The sequence below is a fragment of the Leptonotus elevatus genome, chromosome 1 (genome assembly GCF_054856555.1).
Source record: "Leptonotus elevatus isolate MCC_2025b chromosome 1, RoL_Lele_1.0, whole genome shotgun sequence".
NCBI classification, from domain to species: domain Eukaryota; kingdom Metazoa; phylum Chordata; class Actinopteri; order Syngnathiformes; family Syngnathidae; genus Leptonotus; species Leptonotus elevatus.
The window spans coordinates 44,852,093-44,877,224 of NC_141239.1; the positions used below are offsets into that span (position 1 = coordinate 44,852,093).

Sequence of the window (25,132 nt, forward strand, 5' to 3'; positions counted from 1 at the left end):
ACCCACACTGCTGCTGCTCGCTGTAGTTTGGGCTGATTGTTCAGCGGGCAGGGAATCTCCTCTCAAGCACAATGCCTTCACAAGCAAATATGGCACAGTCACATGGAGAGGAAAGAGGTTACTGTCTCTTTAAGGATTAAAAAGGCAGGCATTTTGCGGAAGTATCCCCCTGTGCGCTCCTTATTTTCCCAATGTTTGTGCTCTTATAATGTAATATACTATATATTATAGCGGTAGTGGTAAAAGACTATTTTGTCTCTATCGCTTCAGTATCTTAACCATTTGCTGACAGCAGCCCTGTATTATCTTTGACGTAAGCGCTCGTCACAGGCGTCCCTCCCATTTCGCGGAATCATATGTCTCAAGATTGATAGCGCGCAACGACCAATGAGCACACGAGACGGGCGCTACTCTCAGGGCGGTTCTCGCATTTCCAGCCAATCGTAGCCACTCATTTTGTTTTGACCTCTGTAACCACATCACCGCCTACCTCGTGCCCATGGCGGAGGAAATCTATAAATAAGGGCGGTCCTCGGCCAGGCGGAGTCGAAGTCGCAGAACTCCCAAGAAGGAGGGAGCTACTACGCTTAGCCGGCTGAAAAACACTCAAAATCACCTTCAAATCCAGAAACTCAAGCAATTGGCAATCCTCAGACGTTTTTCATCTACTGGAATACCTTTTTTAAAATTCTTAATATATTAAATGTGAAGAAAATATTCATACTTTTTTTTTCACTATTTGCACTAACAGTACTTGACAACTACTGAGAATCATTTTCCCCCCAGGAAGTGAGTATTTTCATCCCTTTGAGAAATGTGATACGTGAGCTCTTGTGGCTTTATTTTGGCTTGACGTACTGAAAGCTCTGTTAACTCTTACTAAGCTGATTTGCTGCGTCAGTCTACGAAAGTTGAGGCTCGTGTGTATGGGCGTGGGGTTCGATAGTGCGGCTCCCGTTTTCTTCTCCAAATTGATATCGTTCTTTATGATAGCTTTCTAATGGCGCGTTGATTAATTGAAATTGTAGTCTGTCGGCTCTATTTTCTCTCTTTCTCCTCACTGGCGTCAGCTCGTAAATTACCTATGGAAGCCAGCAGCTCTCCACTATTGTAAGCGTATTGCTCAAACTTTGACAAGCTGATGAGGTTAAATCTAAATGTGTTTTTTTTCGCAATACTTTGTTGTACATTTACCACAGAAGGGGTTGCTTCCATGACCCCCCCCCCCCCCTCCTTTGTAGATCAACGTTTGAGTAGAGCAACAAAAAGGTCAATGTGCCTTTATAGACCAAGCCTATTTATGTCGAGTAAAACCAATTCATGTAGTTTTGCGTTTATATTAAAGGCACAATTTTGTCAAATGAGAGTATTTGCTGTGAAGATAAATGGGTGTAGCTATTGTTTCGGGTGTTTGGCACAGCAACAGCAGTCACTCGGTGGTCAAATTACTCTATTCAATGGACATTATTGACTCAGTTTTCTGTTTTCACTCAATGCCATCTGCTTTTTATGGAGGCTAGGTTATGTAACTGGATTCCTGTTTATTAGTAATCTAATGGGGAAATATCTTTTGACGTTTACAAAAAGATCAACAAGCAGTTTGGTATATTAAAAAGGAGAGTATCTTAAAATGCATGCACATATCCCAAACTGTTGTTTTTATGACTAGTGAATAGTTTACAGGCAAGGAAGGTGTTGAGCAGATAAACCTTTTTAACTTTAATCTGTCTCTAAAAGTGCTGTGTGTCTCTGTGTTCCCTTTCCAGAAAGTTTCACACTGTGTGTAAAGGAAGCTCTTCTGCAAGTACAGCACTTTTGTCCTCGGAACACGCTTCGGTCCCTTAGGCCATTCTGCCCCGAAGAGCACCCGTGTTGTCAACCACGGCTAAACCAAGCAGACCCAGTCGAGCCATTCTCACGCACGCCCCATCTCCACTCACCTGGTAAACGTCAGCAGTCAGCTATGCAGCTTGAAATCCAAGTAGCTCTCAACTTCATCATCTCGTACCTGTACAACAAGCTGCCCAGACGGCGGGTCAACATCTTCGGCGAGGAGCTGGAGCGTCAGCTGAAGCAGAAATACGAAGGCCACTGGTACCCGGACAAGCCATACAAGGGCTCGGGCTTCAGGTGCATCCACGTGGGGGAGAAGGTGGACCCTGTGGTGGAGAAGGCAGCCAAAGAGAGCGGACTGGACATCAACGACGTCCGCAACAACCTTCCCCAGGACCTCAGCGTGTGGATTGACCCCTACGAGGTGTCCTACCAGATCGGGGAGAAGGGCCCCGTCAAAGTGCTGTATGTCGATGACAGCAACGAGAGCACTGCGAGCAGCGGCGGGCTCGACCTGGACAAGGAGATCAAGAACAGTTTCAACCCGGAGGCTCAGGTCTTCATGCCCATCAACGAGCCCATGGGCGGGGCCTCCCCGGGCTCCAGCTCGCCCTCTCCTCCTTTCGGCCACTCGGCGGCGGTCAGCCCCACTTTCATGCCCCGCTCCACGCAGCCTTTAACCTTCACCACCGCCACCTTCGCCGCCACCAAGTTCGGCTCCACCAAGATGAAGAGCAGCGGGCGCAGCAGCAGCAACAACAACAACAACAACGGCACTAGCGCCACCAACAAGGCGGCACGCACCTCTCCCACCAACCTGGGCCTGAATGTCAACACTCTCCTGAAGCAGAAAGCCATCTCCACCTCCATGCACTCGCTCTACGGGCTGGGCCTGGGAACGCAGCAGCAGGCCAAGCCCTCGGCTCTGTCCCCCAACGCCAAGGAGTTTGTGTTCCCCAGCCTGCAGGGCCTGAGCAGCCAGAGCGCCCTCTTCCCGGGGGACAGCTCGCTCGGTCTGGGCCCGCTCCCGTACAGCAACGCCTTCGACGTGTTTGCGGCCTACGGCGGCCTTAACGACAAGTCCCTGATGGATGGCTTGAATTTCAGCTTGAGCAACATGCAGTATTCTAACCAGCAATTCCAGCCGGTCATGGCCAACTAGTACACCGAGCAAGTACTTCACACAGCAACGACCAGATAATGTGACCGCTAGTGGTGGTGGTAGAAGGAGGTCTCAAACTCAAATGCACATTTAGAAAAAAGACAAAAAAAAGTCAAAAAAAGACAAACAAAGACAAAAAAAGAGAACAGAATGTCAAGGTTAAAAGGAAAAGTGACGTCAGCTATAAGATCTCAGTCACAAGTCTTAAGAATACGAGCCCGAGGGTGAACTACTTTGCCCCCTTGAGTTTCTTTTTACCCTCAGTGGTGACGCTTGTTGTACGAGATGTCCGAGCTTGGTTATCCAAACTTCTACTTGCGTCATTGTTATTTCATTTGCCAACCAAGCACAAAATATTTTTTTATGTTACTGTTTAAGATATATTTAAATGAAAAAGACAAAAAAAAAAAAAAAAAAAAAAAACACCACCGCGAGTCATGGCCTCTTTCAGTATTTTTGACAGAACTGGACATTGCCAATCTTTCAAGAAATTGGCAAAGCTAAGTGGGATTTTCTGGTCTTTTTTCTAATTGTATAATTTAATTTAGTACAGAGTTTGTAAAATATCAGAGTATCTATTGTTTCTACGACACGGTATTGCATTTATATCTTTTTACTACTCCAGTGATCTGTGATGGCTGCAGCAACTTTATGTTTTCTTTTTTATTGAAATTATAAAAAAAAAAAAGAATCCATCTTTCAAAAAAAGACATTGACTATTCTAAAGACTGTGTACAGAATATTCCGTAGTGGTGGGATTTAAGAATATTTGCTTTTCTTTTGGGAAAAACATAGAGTTGTATTTTCTGTTAAGAGTAAAAAAGATTTTTGCTATATTATGGACAAAATGTAATCGTATATTAATTTTGTACCTACATTGTGCAATACTTGATAAAAACAAAACGGTATAACAAAGTATTCGGAGTCAGTGTCTTACATGTTAACAGGGACTGATAGTTTATTAAGTTTGTATTAAAAGGCTTGAAAATAACGTCTTGTTTACTTGGATCTTTGTGGGGATGTCAAAGTGACGTTTTAGTTCAAATGAACTTATTCAGCATTTATTTGGGAGTCTTTGGGCATCACTTAAAGGGGAAGTCAACCCAAACGTTTTCTTTCCAATATGTTCTATGAAGCCCCACATAGACAAAACACGGTATTCTGATGAATGTGTTAAAAATCCACTTCTTTCTATCAATCCCAGGGGGCAGCCATTTTACCACTTGCTCAGGAGTCTGGTAACAACCAGTCATCTGTTTTCTGAAGCTGAGCCGTGATTGGTTGTTACCTGAGCAACTGTGATGTCATTTTGCAGCAAGCAGCAAAATGGCTGGCCCTTAAGTTGGATAAAAACAGGTCGATTTTGCGGCTCAATTCATATTCCACAAGCGCAATATTGATCAGAATGCCGTGTTTTGACTAATGAAGGCACATACAACATGTAAAGAACATTTGTGGTTTGACTTTCTCTTTGACATGAAATACTCATTTAAATGAGAGACAAAGTTCATAAATGTTCACATACAAACACTTCTTTATCTGTTTAAGAGTACCTCACTGCACATGCAAGTTGTTCTTGGGTCATGTCGCGGGGCACATGGTCTCTGGGCGTGTTGTGTCGTGTCAACCTCAACTGTTGCCTTGTGCAACCGTGGGTAACGTAAGACCCATGTAGACCAACATGAAAATCTTCATAATATTTGTAAACGTAATTGTTGGTGAGGGAAATGATTCAATGTTTTCAATTCACAATTCACACAAAGTAAACATATTTCAATGCTGATAGAGATAAGGACTGTTTGGTGTCGTCAGGGCGACAGTGCGGTCATGGTAGCGCCACTGAGGTCTGAATACGAAATCTGGCCTTCCTGTGTGGACTTTGCATGTTCTCCCGCGACTCGAGTGAGAATAAGCACCATGGAAAATGAACGGATGGCCTTGGGGGAGGTTTCGCTTAACCAAGTTCCTTGAGTTTTCATCTCTAAGTGGGAAAAAAAGTGACTTTGGTAGATCCTGGACTGAATCGCCGCCAGCACCTCAGACCAGCAGCAATCACTCCCCCGCAGGTCAGCAGCGCAGTCACATATTAACTAATGAAAAGCACCACGCCAAAGTAGGAAAACGGAATTCAAATGTTCTTCACAAGCAGCTCGTTACAATTCAGCCAGTGTTTTCTAACGGCGGCTTGTAAATGGATAACTGGCTTCAAAGTGGTTTGAGGACATGTTGTTAATGAAAGTTATTGTTTTTGCACTCAAAGAAACACCGTGGCGAATTTCAACAAAAAAAGCCGCAACCTTTGCGAACGTCTCAGCATCGAGTTTGTGCTGCTGCTGCATATCTTGAAATGTCCGAGACTAAAATAACCCCTGTGTGTATCATGATCCCTCTGGGGGCCACCTCATCGTCACTTGACTGTCTGCATGTTCCCTGATACTCTTGGGCGGGGGCGGGGGCTGATAGTGCTCTGTAAAGTTCACTGTGTGTGTTTGTGCGCTGATACTGTGTGCACAACAGAGTGTGGTGGTAGGAGTGTGTTTGTTTATCATCATCGGGGTGAATGTCTCAGTGGAAGGTCGTCCTTAAAATGCCTTCAATGGTTGACTCGTTTTTACTTACACTGTACGTTATCTATCGAGCCAAGGCCTTCACTGTATGTCTTGTGAACTCGAATATATATATGTGTCAATTATATAATTGATACAGTATGCTATCATACTAACGTAACCTGAGTACAGCTATTGACTTCAGAGGTTGTGTCCTTTGCCCAAAGATAGTGACTCAAGCGTGGACGTCAGTCGAGCGGTGTTATGTAACGATGTTAAAAATGTTCCTTCACTGTGACTGCTCCCTGAAAAGCCCTTCGATAAGTACAAGACCAGTAAAAATACATTACTCTCAATTTAATAAGCAGGTCATGTCCTCCACAGCATCCTGATTGTATTCTCAGGAGACTTGGAGTTGGAGATCGAACAAAAAGGCAAGAACTAGATTGAGTTCTTAACTGCGGTATTTTCTGAAAAAGACTCAAGTCAATGCTTGATTTTGTCATAAAGCATTATATGTGTCCATTATTTCAATGAAATTGATGGATTAAGATCCTGGTGTATTAATTCCAAAGCAGTCATACATAGAAAAAGGACCTTATTTTTGGGAGCCTTCATTTCTTTCATATGAATGATGCTAAATTCTGCTGCAGCTTTACATGTCATTTTCATTGCAAAGTCCTTATGGACCTTTAAATCATTAGAGACAACCGTCAGCGTGCTTGACGTTGCTCAACTTGACTGATTGCGTGCACAAAGGCCCTTGTGACCCTTTGCTTACATGCTGAAAGACAATTAGATGTGTTTATTTCAAATTTGCATAACTGGCTCTCTGGGAATGATACTTTTTTGGGTCCCTTTTTATTTGAACTCCATGCATTTTGGCAGGGGTCAATGACAGAAATCCATTGTACCAAGAATAGCAATGAGGAGAAGGTGAGTCGGGCAGCACGACTGATGCTCATCTTGTGCCCGGCTGCCAGTCTGCCCTTCGCCTCCCATAAAAAGACGGCGCAGCTCAATGGCGCTGCTGGTGGGTGCCAGCGGACAAGACTTTATGGTAATGTTACCCTCCTCAGCAAAAAGCACTTAATGGCTTTTCATTCGCCTCTCAGCCCATCTATTTCTGGAAGCACGCCGGAGCTGATTGAGCAATGATAAGCTGGAGGGAATGTAATGCTTTGCTATTAACATGACTTCACCACACCTTATCTGTATCTCACAGGGGGGGACTATAGGAGGCTCAATTTGCTCCTGTATAACTTATCTTGGGAAATTAGAACTCTTTTATTTTCTCTCTTCCAGCCAGCGCGAACGGCAAAGATAACATTGCCTGACGAGTCTCGGTGTGGGAGCTTAGGGTGTTGACACAGTTTTGAACAGTTGCTCACACCCATTTGGAACACATGAGTTATGACTGGTACGCAGGAACACTTTTGCATCCCGTCAAATAGGCAATTTTAATTACCCCTGCAGCTGCAAACTGGCGTCGTTGTATGCAGATTGGCGCGCGATATTGAGAACTGTGATGTCTTGGAGAGTATTTTGGTGCTTTTTTGAAATGCATTGCACGTCTGGTTTATCCCCTTGTACTTTCTCTATTTAACATTTATGAGGCATTGTGGGAGTTGTCTGGTTTGCTTTGTACACTCAGTATATCCCCAGCAGACACTGATGTGTGTGCCCAGCCCTTTAAACTGCAGATGATCTTATCTGCAGAGGGAAACTAAAAACAAATACAGTACAGACTTTGCGGCCTCCCCCACCCTAACTTTTACCTTGACACTTGACGCATTGTGGCTTCCAGCGCTCCAAAGCTAGCACGCCACACCCATACCTGCTCCTGGAGTCCCATGAAGTACTAACAAGGGCAAAAGTCTTTGGTAACACTGAATTAAAAACAACCGGGGGCTTGGCTGGATCTCTAAAGACAACAATCAAGGAAAATAGCAGTTTTTGTGTCCTTGGCTGTTTTGATCAGTTGTCAGTATAGAAGACAACATAATTATCAAAAAGACCCTCATTCACACTGAGGTGTAAGGTCACCGGAAGACATTCATAGTCAAGTAAAAAAAAAATTATTTACAATAATATGTTCTAAGCCCCATTAGTCTAAACACTGCATTCTGATCAATATTCCATTCGTGGAATATTTTACACATCTCAGGCGGCGGCCAAGACTGAAAATTACATCACTGAAGTGTATGGGGTGATGCTGCATTCGTTTTCCGAGTGTGTACGAAAATGCTCCCTTGAACTCGGAAATCCCACTTGCGAAGTTGGGGGTAAAAGGTGCCCCAACTTCACCGACGGACTACATTGTAACGCCACTCTACAATGGTGACCCCTTTGGAAACACAGACCGTGAATGGCAAAATACAATTTACTCGAGTGTAAAACGAGATAGCCTTCTTCATCTATAAATATTCAACATAACTCCCAGTGGTGTAGTCCAGGGTATATGTGGGCACCTATGCGTCTACCCACTTCAAAATCCTCACTCAATTTTGTGTCTACCCACTTCTGAATCCTCCTGGATGTGCAGTTTTTGCGCACCATTCAGCCATGACCACTGATCTGTATATATCACTGGATCGGATCAGCTCTGCTATCGGCTATCCAGTAATTTATACAGATCAGTGGCCATGACCCACTGGCTGGCCTTCACTCGCTGTCTTATTGGTTAATTAAAGGCATGAGAACTGATGCCCCTATCAGAAAATGAGTAGGGCGGGTCATGCTACTCCAGTTGATTGACAGATCGCTCCGTCTCCTGCGCGAAGCAGAAATAAATAAATGTCTTTCCAGTGAGTGACGGCATGCAGGCTATCCGAACATACTGTACATACAATGAAAACATCATTCACAGGTACGTTTTAAAGTTGTTTCCAAACACATCATTGTTTTAACATGGCAATATCACTGTACAGAGGAGGTTTTTGTCGCCAATACATTGTAGTTAAACTGCGTTTCGGCTAGGCTAATGTTATGAAATGTAACGTTATCCTAACGTTAGCAACTTAGCCCTAAACTAGCTAGATTAGTAGGGCAGTGGTTCTCAACCGTTCTTGGTCGGCGTCGCTGGTGGCCTGTGATCTTGTTGATAGGGGCAGCGGGGTTCCCCGCCCCCCTTGGCTGCGACGGCTCTGTGTATTTGGACTTTTGGAATTTATGTATGGACAATGGAGCTCCTTTTCCATCTTTACATGATCTCCAATCCTCATCGCCGAGTGCGGCTTCAAGTTTGTGAGTACGCCTGGTGGATGTTAGTGACTGTTGAAGTCTTGCCTACGGTTACTTTGACTACAACTCGCTAGTGTTGGTACGGCAACTTATACGACTCTGTCCGTGTGGTCGCCAGCCGCCTTGATGTTGTTTTATGGCTTTGATATTGTCTGTCATGACTTCTACTAGTTTATGACGACACAAACGTTCACTTACTTGTTGCTGTGAGTTTTTGTGAATTTGTTTGTTCCATCGGGGATCCCACACGAAGATAGCAGCCTGTTGACTTGCGCACACTCATTGCGCGTCAATAAGCGGCTGCTATGGACGACGATGCTCGTTTTTTCACCTCCTCGCTGCTAGCCTTGCCAGGCCCTATGCTCCGTTAGACTCGGAGGCCGCCCCTCTGTCACATACTGGGCAATCCTTTCGGCCTACGGGGGGATACGGGCCTCGTCATCCCACACAACGCCATGTCACATACGCCCGTGGGGTTCACCCCTCTGTCCGAGGGCCCCATGTTGAGCCCCGAGCTTCACGCACCATGCAAGGGAGGGCCAGGGATTGAGCCAGAGGGGCTGGTAGTAGGTTACTTTTCCTGTCGGGAACAGGGAACAGAGCAGCCCGCTAGGCCAGGATGCTCTGGCACACCCCTGGCCAAGGGGCCTGCTATATGCCTTCCCTCCTCTCCCCCTCATTCATCTGACCCTTCAGAGGGTCCTTCTGGAGGGTCACACGTTGTTGCTGGTGGCCCCTCTTTGACCAGCCCAGACTGGGTTTCCTCTCCTTCGCAGTCTCTGCTCCTCCGAACAGTGGATCCTGCCCAGTCGGTTGGATCTACTGTCCCATCAACGGGGTCAGATTTGGCATCCCGATCCCCGCCGGCTCTATTGGTGTCTCTGGCCGCTGAGGGTCGAGACCCGTTGCTGACTGAGTGCTCTTCTTGTGTGGAAGCTGTTTACGGAGGGGTGTGCAAGTTGCAGGAGGGATCCCGTGACGTGCCCTATTCCCACTGTTCTGGAGTTCCTCCAATCTGTTTACGATAAAGGCCGTTCTTCTACGATCAAGGTCTACGTCTATTTCGGCTTGCTATGTTGCAGTGGATGGCAATTCTGTGGGTTGCCATAGCCTAGTGGCCTCCTTCCTCAGGGGTGCCCTTCACCTTCGTTCTCGGAATCCACCTCAAGTCCCCGCCTGGGACCTTTGTCTGGTGCTCGACGCACTGTGTAGGTCCCCTTTCGAGCCGTTGCCCAAAGGGGACCTTCGCTGGCTGTCTTGCAAGACGGTGTTTCTACTTGCGATAGCATCCGCTAAGCGGGTGGGGGAGCTCCACGCCCTGTCTGTTAGCCTCGAATGCCTTTGTTGGCATCCCGACAGGGCAGGTGTCACATTGTGGCCAAATGCTGCATTTGTGCCCAAAGTTTTGTCTGGCTCTCAAGCCAACCACCTTATTTGTCTTGCTCGTCTTGCGCTGGCGTCGATTAATGGGGATGACGCTCCAGGTCTTTGTTGTCCTGTGAGGGCGCTCCGCTTTTATTTGAACGCTACGTCAGGTTTCCGTACATCCACCCAGCTTTTTGTGTCTTACGGCAGCCTGCATAAAGGAGCTGCTGTGTCCAAGCAACGCCTCTCCCATTGGATCGGGGAGGTGATTCGACAGTCGAATCGGGTCTCTGGTCGGCCCTTTCCTCCTGGGGTGTGCAGTCACTCCACCAGGGGTGTGTCTACCTCATGGGCTGGTCTGAGAGGAGTGCCCTTGGTGGACGTCCATGCGGCTGCTTCCTGGTCGTCGCCTTGCACGTTCTCCAGATTCTACAGTTTGAATGTGACCCCTCCTCATCCACTGGATGTGGTTCGCGGTTCTGCGAAGGCCCATCTGTGTGGTACAGTTTCCCGGGTCTTCGTGACATTGCTGGTATTCGGCGTTCCGTGTTGTTTCAGCATCGCCACCTGGCGGTCGGTAGGGACGAAATAGAACGACAGTTATGTATGTAATTACGATTCTATGAGTCCCGAACGACCGCCAGCATTGCTTGTCACTCAGAGCCCTCGTGTTGATTTGCGCGAGAAGGTTCTGGGAGACTCGGTTCCGGCTACGATCCCCCTTTATACAGGAGGATCACATCAGCCGGAACCTTGGAAATGTCCTTTTATTAATTCTTTCTCGAGTGACGCATGCACGTGGGGGATTTCCGTGCTGGTCGTTCGGGACTCATAGAACCGTAGTTACATACACAACTGTCGTTTTAATTTGGGAACGTTGACCACAGTCCCACTTTGTAGCTATCGTTCCAAAAAAAAAAAAAAAAAAAGGAGCAAACAAGTAATTGTCTTAATGGTAAATAAATAATTGTGCAATAATTATCAACATAAGTTTTTCTTTGGATCATGGTACTTTTTGGTTTTAAAAACAAATAATTCAATTAACTTCAAATAAAAGAAGAAACAAAAAAAAAAGCCCAGATGGTTTCTTGCATGTATTCTACTTTTTAAATATATTTTAAAATCCCATGTGCCCCCTAATGTGTTTTCACGTACCCACAGAGGTATACGTACCCCGATTTGAGAACCACTGATGTCGGGAACCCGTGTAATTGTTTCAGTAATTGTATAATTAATCCAGTTTGCAAAGACTGTTATGCCAGACTGCAATGTTAGATGAATGAAACTGTAATAAATGCCAGGATCAGAGATGATCTCAGTGAAGCCCCCCTTACCTTATTTTTAGGTCTAAGTAACGTTAACCAAGTTATTGTATACTGTATACAATAAATTAAATATAGCCCTATCTAACTTATATAATGTAGTTTAATTTGATAGCACATAACATATTATTCATGTTTACCTCACAATTTACAATTTACATTACAAACTGCTCCTAATTCAATCATGATAATTTTATTATTGTGCGTAATTACAATAGATGACTTTTCCCTCACATGTCACCGTTTCTAAAACTGGACGTATTTCTAGAAGCGGAAAAAAAAGTAAGTAAAATTTAAAGTATACCCACTTCTCCAGGGGCCACTACACCACTGATAACTCCACTAACACAACATACGTGAGAGAATGAATGAAATTATACAGTGAACTACTGAACTGTATGAAATGCTTATGAAATAAGATAAAGAACAATAAATGAAGCAAAATTGCGCGAAGGCAAATTTGCTGGAGGTCAAAAGTTTTCTGGATTTTGTCATGTGACATTCACAAGCTGAGCCCTCAGGTACTGTGATGTCATTCTCAGCCGGCAGCAAATGACAAAATGGCTGCCTCGTGGGATGGATACAAATGGGTGGATTTTTTCTGCTTAATTCATATTCCACAAATACAAAAAGCTGATAATTTGCTTCAGGTGTGTTGGATGAGTGACACATCCAAAATAGGCTGGATAGAGGCTCTCGGCGACCGAACTTGGGCACTCTTGATTTAAAGCATCCACCTGTGGTAACAGGCCTCTTTCCCAGTCAAGGTCTATCAAGGCAAGCCTGGAGGAGTTTAGTGTGGGAGAACCTGCCCAACCCATGACCTAAACACCATCGAACTTGCGTACCAATTCCATTACTGTCTTCCATTTCCACACTATTATAGATATTTTCCATTATTTCAACCAAATTGAGTTCATCTCACAGTTTGATAAGAAATGCATTTCATGCATGCAATAAGAAATGATAAGAAATATAACTTGCACCATGCGAAATAGTGCTCTAGTCTTTCAGACACTTGACAACATTATCCGACGACAGTGTGGATTTTGCACCTCTATTTCTGGATTAAATAACATATTTTTAAACTTCTCAGCAGTCTACAAAGACCACTCTGTTCCCACCCCTCCACCATTAACTTCCCTGGGCACTCGTGGGGGGAAACGAGATACTTTCAGTAGTGTCCAAGTGACATGAAACACCGCTTGCCATGCGGGAATTAATCAGTGCTGTGCAATCTGCAGATCAGTGGCACCGGTGCTGCTGGTGGGGGAGCGACAGCAGGGGAAGAAGGTAAGGAGGGAGGGGGGGACACCTGCTATCCATCACTTCTAAGTGTGTTTGTGTTCAGAGAAAGAAGGAGATAGGACAGAGTAGCAACAATGGAGTCTTTTGTTGTCCCTCACGAGCTTCATGCTCACAAGAGGCTGATTTGCAGCCATGATAGAGCGCAGTGGTAAATTGTGCGCACACACAAATATATGCACAGCATGCATGATGGAGCAGGAGTGCGTGCGCACTTTTGTTGAAGATGAGGGGAAATCAGAGGTGGAAAACGTACTCAAACTCTATAAGGGGAAGTACAGATGGCTTACTTTTGTAAAAAAAAGTGTTAAAGTATTGTCAACTCCTGTACTTAAGTAAAAGTGAACTAAAAGTGCACACTTTCAAATGTGCTTCGGGTGCATTGTTAAAAAATAGCTAGCAAAATTTGAATGTAACCTATATACTACCGGTACTCTTCCCCCTACTCCCAACCTAATAGTAACTACTACTTTGCCTAGTTACTTAACACTACTGGGGAAAACACTGTGATACCTCGAAACTCACATTTTTGGTGTTGGTGACGTGTTGGGGACGTATTGGGGACTTGAATGAACCACTGCTCAGCTCAGCCTGCATCATAGTATTGACTGCATGTGTGTTTTGCTTTTTGTTTTTGTGGCAAAGTATGTTGTACTTCAACAAGGAGTGGTACCAGAAGAATGTTAGAGGAAAAGAAGACTATCCAGTCACTCACTAACATTAGCTGCTAGCTCACTTGCTAGCTGCTAGCATGATGTGGTGGTGTTAAATTGTTTTTCCATTACATTGATGATTAACTTATTCTTACAACAAACAGTAAGAGGTTCGCCTATTTTTACACTTGCATGTTTGTTTGGAATATTGTTAAAATTAGTTACTTTAAACATTCCCATACTATTGAGTTTGTATATGCCCCCATGTAGTATAATGTAATTATCCTCCTGTTTATTTTACAATGTATCGTTTTTCATTCTCATTCTCTGTCAAATTACTATAGTACAATAATTAGCTGAATCTGGCCCTCTTGGGGAGTTGTATCCCCCCCCCCCCACCCCCACGCCACAATTGTCCAGATTTTAAATAAGTCAAGGAAATTAAATAAATTAATAAATAAAGTAAATGTTATGATGGTGACACTTTGACACCAGCAGATCATTTATATTTTCATTATTCCCCATAAATAGAAATATTACGGAATTTATTTTATTTTTTATTAAAATTTTTGAATGTGAGCATTTTCACTTCATTTTATTAGTTTATTTGCTAGGGACAATGCAAACAGACATAGTTACAAAGCAAATCTTGCAGCTGATGTTGAGCCTAGAGTTTAGCAGATGCTAATTTACAACTCCCGTCCCTGGTTGAGCGTCTTGGAAAACATTAGGTTGACCTTAGCTAGTCCATTGTACTTCAATTTTGTTTAATCAGGACCCCAGCAGAAAGACACAAGCCCGATGAAAGTTTCTCTCCGCAATTCTTTAATCCACATGATCTTTCACATATGCCACTGCAAACTTTTCTCTCCGGCTGATGCTTCTGAAACACCTTTCCTCTGTCTACTTAGAGTCAAGTTGGATTTACCTGACACATACCTCAGAATGCTTTGAAGAAGCCATGAATAATATTTGCACATATCTTTTGAGAGAGAGAGCCAAGTAATAACTGTCTGGGCTGAGAAATGGCCAATTTCTCATGAAAACATGTCAGTGTTTGTGTTGGTAATCTGGACGAGAATGCTGATTAAGCTCAGCGGGATACTAAGTGACGATGTGCAGGGATGTTAGCTTTAGCGTCTTTCAGACCTGGTATGAAGAAAAAAGTTATTGGATTGAAAAAAAATTATATAGTCAGAGCACAAGCAACAACCTGGGGCAGGGCCTGTGATTGGACCTCTTTTGTGAAAGTGTTCAGGGAATGTCGCCGCAGCTGGAACAGCAAATGCAAGGCTCTGGAATTTCAGCTATCTTCAACAAAAAAAGCTTCCCAGGATTCTCATGTGCAAGTCTGAGCACAGTTTTTAGTCAGTGACCTTTCTCTCACACTAGCCGAAACCTTCACAGAATGTACAAAACTCAAGTTACTGTTACTTTTGTTAGTTGGGGGGGCATTAAGGAGATATCAGGAACACCCTTTCCAGTTTCATTAGTGGTAGTAGCTATTTACATAGAAATTGACATATGCAAGTATACAAAGCTTTTTTCCATTGACTGTAAAACCTGTAGCAATTCTTGACTGAGCTACCGCCCTGTAGCTGTAGCTACTGTTAGCATAGATAGGTTGTGGAGAAAAAGAAGGTGTGTCAAAGTAGCCAGAAGCAGCAGACGTCAATGACTTCATGACAACATGACAAATAGTACGAATACCAGCAATATTATCTTTACATGTGCCTCGAGATCTGGCATCGCTCTTATACTGACACCAACAGGGTAAATACTTGACATCCCAATTGCTACTCAAATCAGCTTTCGGGTGACATTTCAGGATGAACGGAAAATGTAGGGATGTGCGGGTACCGATACCAGGTATCAGTGACTACTCAAGAGTTGAGTACTTGTACTGGCATCGGTCTGATAAAAAGTGGTATTGAACATCCCTCGATGGGCCAGTTTGCAACCACGTAAGGAATGTACCACACTCCTGCTAGCCAACAGTGTGATGCAGCAAATGAAGTCACTGTGATCGAAAAGAAAGGCACTAGTCCATTCAAGTTTGAAGTTAGGTATAAAAAAAATAATAATAAAAGAGAGAGACACAGTTATGTTTCTATTCATTGTAGATTAACAACATTTACTAATTAGTGACTTAGTGCTTTTTCAATATCATACATAAGCCAAAATGACAGGCCCATACATGACATGTTAGTGTTAATTTGAAATCTGTTGTGCCCCTACAGATGTTGTTGTTATATTCCTATCTAAGCTAAGCCTTGCTTACGAGACAGTTTTGGCCTGAAAATACACTCCCATGAGCAACAGAGTTTATTCACTGTTAACCCGAATAAGTTAGCACAACTCAAAAGAAGTGAGGTTGCCTCAATTTTTTTTTAGTTGTTGCCTCACTTTTTTTTGAGTTAATCAACTCAAGTTTTCCAGAACTTGAATGGTTCCCAACTTTTTTTTTATACGTAGTTACTTTCTGTTACAGCAACTTATTTATTCTCAGTTACTAACTTATGAATGTTCATTTTAATCACAAAATAACAATTTTTATTAAGTTACAGCTAATTTATGTTTTTAAGTTATCCATACCCAAAAATGGGTATAGTTCAATTTAATCAAAAATGATTAGTACAAATTACTCATAAAACCCAACTCAAAAAAGTTAGTGGTAGTTTTTATACACTTTGAGTATTGTGTATTATAATCTAATTTATTATTTTGAACGTTCGGATGCACAGTGTAATACATTTACAAGTACCATGGCTTGTGATTGTGTTGCTTTTGCTTTTTGTCATTTTAAGACATTTATCCAGACCCGCTCCCAAGGGGAGGCCACAAGGGGTGCGGCACGTCCACCCACCAAGTTGCTTGTCCCCCCAAAATCTCAAAAAAAACAAAACAATCATTTGTTTTTTGTTTTTCATCATGGCTGAAGTTAAAGAATGTGAAGAGCATAATTGGACAGATTTAGTGGCAACAAATAAATCATGCGCATTATTTGGAGGTATTTTGGATTTTATGAAAGAGATTGTGAGCAAGGGGTTGTGCTTGTGCTCGCTTAGCAAAAATTGCGATGAAGCAAACCTGCTGTGCTGACATATTCAAAACGTAAAGAGACCATTACTTTTTATTTTTATTATTCAGGCAACGTTTTGGAATTAGTCATTTAATTTAACTACAGAGGTATTTTTCTCTCACTTTAGATGTATTTTGCATTGATGCCTGTTTGTTTGATTGCGATTGGACCGGAACACGGAGATGAATCATCGGTGAATAAAACTGTCGTGTATTTATCAGCGAATGTTTGTTTTTGCACACAGATTGCTGGTGGATGAAATGATGTCACCGCTCTCCCACACGGAACAAAGATGCTTCAAGCTACTCCGTGTGTGTAGGCACGCTTTGTGTGTGTGCGCGTGGGACGTTCTGATGGGTCCGCACTGCTTAGGAATGTGACCAATTAAAAAAAAAGTTGGGTTGAAATTTTACATGGTGTCACCCATTTGCTCCCACCTTCTTTTTCCACACACACACACACACACAGAGTCCATCTTTGTCATATAACATTGCTGAAATTATTTTATGTGTTTTTATTTTAATTTTTTTTGACAGAATAATAATAATGACAGACTGCAAACTATTACATGAAAATGATCCCCAATTCAGCCAACATGAATCTTTTGTGAGAAGACGCGCATAATGATTGTTTCCTTTGAGGTTTATGAGTCTATAATTGGCCCTCAGTTGAAATGTTGTCTGCGGGGCCAACTGTTGAGGCAGCTCAGCGCCTGCATGCAAATGAAGGATACAAACACACGAGCAGGATTTGACATTACGGTACTGCCATCCGTTTATCGTCCTATTTACAAGCCTCCGCTCACGTCGTCCAAACGTTGCATTGTCATGCTGTTCATGGTGACGCACTCCTGATACTCACAAACAAATCTCTTCAGGGATAATGCAAGGGTGGTACCGTCTCTCCATATAAAAGGAGCAAAATGCGTTTATTAGCTGCTTTCCCCTCAATCATAGCTTTGGCTTCCACAGCAGTGGCACATGTCGACGTGAGACGGCGCACATGTTGGCAGCCTCCACAGAGCACTTACGTGAAAACATCTGCGGCTAAGAAGAAATGATCCTGCTGCTCAATGCGCTGAATGCCTCTCGCGCACACCCACACCGCTGGAGAGTGATTGTGGGGTAAGGCAGAAAAGCTGCAGGTAGCTTCTTCTCCGTGCGTCTCGACGGAGCGACACATTTCTATTTCACCACTTGTTCACGCTTCTTCCTTCGCTGGGCCGCTTGCAATTGACGGTGGGCGCATAAAACGTCCGTCCTGTGGTGTGATCGAGGGCCCACTGTGCTGTCAGAGGAATATTGCAGGTACTTGTGTAGCCAAGTAAGGAGGAGGAAGAGCAGATGAATTTACATGCATCATATCATCATATATTATCATATCATGTCATCATATACACACTTAAACCGGTGGAGGTCAATTAAGACATGCAAATGTTTTGCGATGACATGCCTCGCTTAATGCCCTGCCTTAATTTGGTGTGCTCAGTAGTCGATTTTTGACTGGTGTGATGGAACATCGTGCAAAAACAGTTGGGTCAAAAGTAACCCAATAATGGATAAAAAATGGGCCGATCCATTTTATGAGTTGTTTTACACTAAAAGACCAATTTCATGACTTAAAGTTGGGTCAAATCGACCCAAGTAGAGGATCGTTCCATTTTTGACCCATAGTTGGGTTATTTGTAACTAGGGGTGTGAATTGTCTAGTACCTGGCAATTCAATTTGTATCACAATTCATAGGTCACGATTCGATTCGATTAAACCCGATACAAATCTATAAATTGATTATTGCGATTTTTTAAACTCAAATTTAGAAAATACTCATCAGTAAACTTGTACATGTACACTATAAGATTTGTATGAAAAATGTTTTATTTATCTGAAAATAATAATTGAGCCACTACATTTAACAAACAGGTTGCAGTCTGTTTCATGTTTGAACAGCACTGAAATTAAATATTAAGGCTTAATGTTCCATTAATATAACATTCTTCCATGCTTAATGTGTGAACCCTAACCCTAAGTAAAAAGTTTTGTTGAATATTCTCATAGAAAATGTGGCCGTATATCGAATCGATTCGAGAATTGCGCGCTGTAATTTCGCGATATGTTGCCAAATCGATTTTTTCTAACCCCCCTATTTTTCACCCAACTGTTTTTAGAGTATGTCATTTCTTTATTATTGCAATCCCTTCATACTAACTATGTCGAGCAAAAAAAAGAAAGAAAAGAAAATGGTCAAACGAATATGTGCAATATGAATTCACATGGCACATCTGCTGCCTCTGGGTTCCATCTTACGAAACTCACTCTATTAAAAAAAAAATAGCCCCCTACTTTCCTAACCTAAACCTAATGAAACCCTAACAGGGAACCCCTAACCCTGACAAAATCCTGAGGACTGCATTTTGTGTTATTACGAACAGGAGATTTAAAAACATTTGTCTTTCTTGTTTACAGGTAGGCTGCTGATTGTGTTGTTAAGGGCGGATCAGAGATTTTCACCACACAACAGGACACGTGTGGATAAAAATAATAAAAAGAGCAGATGGATATCTTTCATGTAAACAGTACGGAAGTGCAGGCCAAGTGGACAGGTTTCAGATGACATCAAAAGTAAGCAGATTGCATTAATTTCCTCCTTGACGGGGTTCCTTTGCCTGATCATTTTTGACATGATGTGCTTTATACAACCACCTTCCAAAATATTATGCACAGTGCATCGGCCCATTTGAATGGGATACTAAATAAAAGCTGTCTACAAAAATGCACCTTAACTAAAACCTACAAATTGATGTATTAAGTTTAGAACTGTGTATGAGTAACATTTACCTGCCGCTGTAATAACGACCTGATTCCAGCATTATGTGTAAGCACGTCACTTGCATACGTATAATGCGTGTGCGCTCATGTCGATCTGCGTGTGTGAGCATCTTATTAGAAACGGGTTTGATTTAGTGCGGTCCTTGGACCCGTGCTCCAGCTCTACTGCAGACGTCAGCGGCTCGCTAAGAAGGATGGGACGGAGGGCGAGCGGCGGGGTGAATAAAGCAGATGGCCAGAGAGAACGATGAGAAGTTGGAGGAGGGTAAGAAATATAAAAAAAAAAATAGACTGCTGGCGTGATGACGATGAAGGGGCTGGCTTGTAATGCTGATAAGAGAAGACCGTAGAAAAAAATGATTGCGATCATAAAGAATGCAAACAAGAGGTTAAGCTTATATGCGTTTAAAAGTATATATATGGTACTCGACTGACCATTTGATTGTTTTTGGAAAAAGGAAGCCAAGCACATTTTTCAGGCAAGCGGCCATGGGCATAAATAAATATATCTACTGTATAGGCTATAGCTTTCACTCTGAGTACTACGATGGTCTTTTTTTTATTTTTATGAAAGCTTCAATTCTAAAAATGAAACGTGGCTTGTATCATACACAGTAAAATAATCTATTTTAAGTAAATATTTACACTTGGAAGAGAGTAAAAATAAAGAATTGGAGGGAAAAAAGTCACTCAAGGGTTGAGGAACGAACTCACGACCTTCAGCTTGGGAGACTGCTGATCTACTCCTGCGCTGTGTTAGTATATCACTCGTGTCAGATGGAATATTTCTAACTCCAAGAGAACAAAAACAATGTGTTTGGTCTCCTCTTGGACGTAAGCAAACGGTAGGAGGGGCATAGCTCAGGTGGTAGTGTGGCAGTCTCCCAAACTGAAGGTCGGGAGTTTGTTCCTCAACCCTTGAGTGACTTTTATTTGTTACTATTCTTTATTTTTACTCTTTTCCAAATGCATTAGATTAAATGCTAAAGAATTCACTGAGTTATAATGATTTTATTAATGAGTTTTCAAATAATTGAATGTTGGGCTTTGTATAACACTTTAGACACCGCTTAATGTAGCTAAAGTATATATATATATATATCCCTTTTGATCATATAAACAAATACATTAATGCACATCCCTTATTTTGTTGTATGAGTGAACTCTTGTCAGCTGCAGAGCACATGACAGATCCAGCAACTGAAATCCATATTGAAGTTATTGATGGGCTGTTTTATGAGAGTCACCCCACAGGGAAAAAAAAGAAAAGAAAAGAGGAGTATGAGTTTGAAGAGGCAGTGACGTTGCAAAAAAAACAAACCAACAAACAATGATCCCAGTGTTCAGGAAGTTAGATTATCAAACGGAAAGACTGACTAAAAAAATGTGTTGTTTTGCAATTGCACCACCTTGATCGACACTGCTGCCTTTGAGAACAACCACGTTGCTTTTTCAGCGCGTGGAATTGAGTTGAATGACAATGGGGGTTTTTTCAGACTTGACGTGAGCTTGTAAACGCCAGTTGGAGCTGCTGTCTTCCTCCCACCCTGCAATTGATGCTGCAGTCGTATCCACTCGACAGCCGCACACGAGACATGCTAATGGTTGGGTTGAGCCTGACGCAGACACACTGAAAAATAGAAACACATGCAAAGCGGCCTTGGTGACCGCACGCTTCTCAGCGAACCAGAACATAACCATCATCATTTCGCAGCATCTCTCCTATACAAAGCAAACCACACACACTGATTATAGGCAAAAAAATAATCTTTGATGTGTGCCCTGGGTGTCATTCGACAAAATGTACGGATGCGCTTTTAAATCTATAAGCTAATTATTAACAAGTATTGGTCCTAATTTAACAAAATGTATATTTTAGGAATGAACTTGCAAAGCCGAGTGGGAGGGGAAAAAAACCATTTCTGAAAAGCAGCATGGGGCAGACTGCCTGACTTTCAGTCATGGATAGTAACTCAAGTATGCTGACTATGTGCTCCATAATTCAACAGGGCAGCATCCAGGATTTGGACTGCCTTCATTAGCCTCTTTTACACACAGATCACGCAAACTGAGCCGTAAGAGAAGATAAGGCAAAGTGTCTTTTGACACAATTCAGACAATATGTCCAGTGTGTATTCAAAATTCATATTTTAAAAAGGACATTGTCACAACAGCATTGTAATTCTGTTTGAAAGATTTACAATTTTCAAGCAACCAACCTCATGTCTTTACCATGTTTTTTTGCAGGAACTTTTATCCCAACTTTGGCTTCTGCTGATTCATTTTAATGCGCTGGTTTAAGGTCACAGACTACGTTTGCATGCGGTCAATATTCGGGTTTAGGTCAGAATTCCGGTTTCTGAAACAATCGAGATAGCACGTTTACATGCGTGGCGGAAAGAGTTACTCCCGTTTACATGCTCATTGGAATAACACCCCTAATACACAGATAGATAGATAGATAGATAGATAGATAGATAGATAGATAGATAGATAGATAGATAGATAGATAGATAGATAGATAGATAGATAGATAGATAGATAGATAGATAGATAGATAGATAGATAGATTGATAGATAGATAGATAGATAGATAGATAGATAGATAGATAGATAGATAGATAGATAGATAGATAGATAGATAGATAGATAGATAGATAGATAGATAGATGTAATAAGGGGCAGACAAAACAAGTTTTACTTCTTTCTGTCCCCTTTCATTTATTTTACTTTACTTTGAATTGTATTATTGCTTTATATTGTCTTGTCTTGTCTTGTATATTATATTGTGTTCTTTTACAAATGAATGAAATAAATTGAATTGAATTGAATAAAATTGAACCCGTTCGGACCGCGACGCGCGGACAACGTAATTACGTGAATAATGTCATTTCCGCTTTTAACTTACTATGTGTTCAATAAAAGACATTATATTTATGTCACTCACCACGCTAAATAAAGTCGCCGGTTTCCTCCTCGCTCCAGAAGTGTGATTCTTTGCTGCTAGCGTCATGTTTGTTGACAACGGCAAGTATTTCCGGTGGGTCACACGCCAGAAGTACGGACTTATATACTTGCATTCACTGTATGTGTATATAGGCACAAACTGTGGCGTTTTCGCCGTAGAGACACAAAATTATGTGAAACCAATTAATTCAAGCGAGACTCCTTTAGCAAGTAGGGCGGAGTTACGCATCCAAGTCCTGACTACATAGACCAAGATTCCTTGCGAATCAAATAAGCGAACAAGAAGAAAAGAAGACGAAGAAGAAAATAACAAGCATGCGCACAGCGAAAAACAAGATATTCCGAATGCGTTTAAAGGAGTAACCCAGGGCTCTTATTCGGGTTTTTGCGCGTGTTTACATGGCCTTACAAAACCCAAATATTGGCAATATTCGATTTTTTAAAAGGGTTATTGCCTGCATGTAAACGTAGTCACAGTTGACCAGTTTAATTCAGCCTGTGAGTGACCTGCATTGTTTTCATGCAAGGCAGAAATCGATGGAAGCTCCTTCTCCCTCACCTTTTAACCACCTTCCATTAAGAGTGCTTGTCCCTGGAGAAATACTGATATAGCTTCAGGCCAACCACTGTGACAGGACATTGAAAGGAGTCAAGGAACTATGGGGACAACAGTTCAAGAGCACTGTTTTCTATGGTAACAGGCTCCAGAGCATGCAAATTTACTATGGGTGAGTCTTTTTTTTTTAAATGTCTATAATTGAGAAGAAGAAAAAATTCGATAAATCGATACATTTTGTATGACCTGTAATACTGCTTTTGCTTTACGCTCAGTTGGGAGCGTTCCGTTTTCCAGTTCCAATTACATTTCCATGTTACAATTTCCAGTTTGAATGGGAGGGAAGATTTTTTACATATTCTCTTGAGTTGTACCGTTTATAGATTAATGGTAAGTTTTGAAATGGTTTATCTCAATTTAAAAAAAAAGGGCAATTAACTCATTCACTGCCATTGACGGCTATAGATGATGAAACATTTATTTCTATAAGTTTTATTTTTTTTTTATTCACTTTTGTTAACAAAAGTAATAAAACCTAGAAGAAATGTTTTATTATACATTTAGAACAGATATAAAGTTTGTGATTAATTGTGAGTTAACTGGAGAAGTCATCCGGTTAATTATGATTCAAGATTTTAATTTCCGGACGCCCCTAATTTTTAATAATCTTCTTTTTTTTTTTAAAGATTATTTAAAAAAAGAAATTAAAGGAAGATTAAAAAATTTAAAAAGGATTACTATTTTTTAAATAGAAAAGATTATTGAAAATTAAAAAATAATAATTAAAAAAAATTAGAGAAAAGATTTTTCAAAACTTACAAAATAATTCAAATAATTTTACAAATAATTCAAATAATAATTAAAAAAGATTTTCAAAATAATAATAATTGCAATTTTTTTAAAGAAAAAATTAAAAACAAACATCTTTTTTTAAAGAAAAGATTATTAAAAAATTTGAAAAATAATTAAAATATTTTGTTAAATTGAAAAGATTATTATTATTTTTTCAATAATTAATTTTTTTTAATAGAAAAGACTATTAAAAATGTAGGGGTGGCAGGCGATTAAAATTTGTAATCGTAAATAATTGCATGATTTGACTAGTGAACTCACTATTAATCACAAATTTTATATCTGTTCTAAATGTACAATAAAAAAATCGAGGTTTTTATACTTTTGTTAACAAAAGTGGAAAAAAATGTTAAACTAATCAAAACAGTTCAAATGAATTTTGACGTCTATAACCGTCAATGGCAGTGAATGAGTTAAACAGCGTCTGCACACAAATTGACAAAATTCTTTGACTTAATTCTTAACTATTAGTTGACCAATAGTAAATAATGCTAGTTTTATTTATTTATTTATTTGCTACTAGCTACTCTAAACAAAAGACCATAATGAAAACTTCACTTGGGCTTTCTGCTGATCTTTATGAGAGCAAACCTCTGCGTCTGGAACATTTCACTAGACATTGCATAAGTTTTACACACAAAAAGAAATGAAGAAGCAGGTCAAAGCCACCTGACATGATCTACCCTGAGGACACACACTGGAGCCCCACCACACCCGCCTCTCCTCAGCTCCTCTCAAATTCCCTTTCCAGCTGCAGTAAGGTTAGATGAGCCTGTATGTTCTACTAAAAATAGTAGCGTGCAAATCATCAGCTACACTATTGTGAGAGAGGATGGAGAAACGAACCCAGAGAATGAAAATATGGTGCATGTGGTTTGGCTTTCATTTGATTTCTCAGTGGTGAACAGCCAAACAAAGGTGCAAGCACGCAGGAATGCTGCTCAACACATAAATAGCATTTTCTCTCACATTTACTCACATCGTGAAGATTTCACTCACATAGTGTGTGTGCATGTTCACTTTGTCATTTCCTGTGGTGGGGATGCGGTTTGGTGCCTCGGAGAGATCTAAGTGAATAAATGCAGGCAGACAGCTTCAGTCTCCTCTCAGGCTCAATGTGGAACGGCGGACAGATGGACAGACTGATGCAAGCACCTAAACAGTGAGATGGGAGACCATTGGTAACTCATCATGATTCTGCATGTGTGTTTGCAGTAATTAGAAGTCACGCAAACACATGCACTTGATTTTTATGAGTGAGTGATTCAAGCATATGTTATATGCAGCCCCACTAGTCTGAGCACAGTATTCTGATTTAGATTGTGTTTGTGGGATATGAGCAAAGCAGAAAAATCCACACATCTCAGGGGGCGGCCATTTTGTCACTTGCTGTCGACAAAAATGGCATCACAGTGAATCA

The 25,132-nt window shown here is 41.6% G+C and overlaps 1 protein-coding gene across 1 annotated transcript; it reads left to right on the forward strand.

Annotated features, from left to right (window-relative positions):
• Nucleotides 1-534: 534 nt before the first annotated feature.
• On the forward strand, nucleotides 535-3,986 carry tob1a (transducer of ERBB2, 1a). The gene is made up of 2 exons (XM_086075285.1): nucleotides 535-789; nucleotides 1,767-3,986. Exon 2 carries the CDS (start codon nucleotides 1,964-1,966, stop codon nucleotides 2,993-2,995), a length of 1,032 nt encoding a protein of 343 aa, XP_085931411.1. The 5' UTR covers nucleotides 535-789; nucleotides 1,767-1,963; the 3' UTR covers nucleotides 2,996-3,986.
• The last annotated feature ends 21,146 nt before the right edge of the window (nucleotides 3,987-25,132 follow it).

Coding starts and splice junctions, on each gene's coding strand:
- tob1a (XM_086075285.1), top strand. CDS start 1,964: ATGCAGCTTGAAATCCAAGTAGCTCTCAACTTCATCATCTCGTACCTG.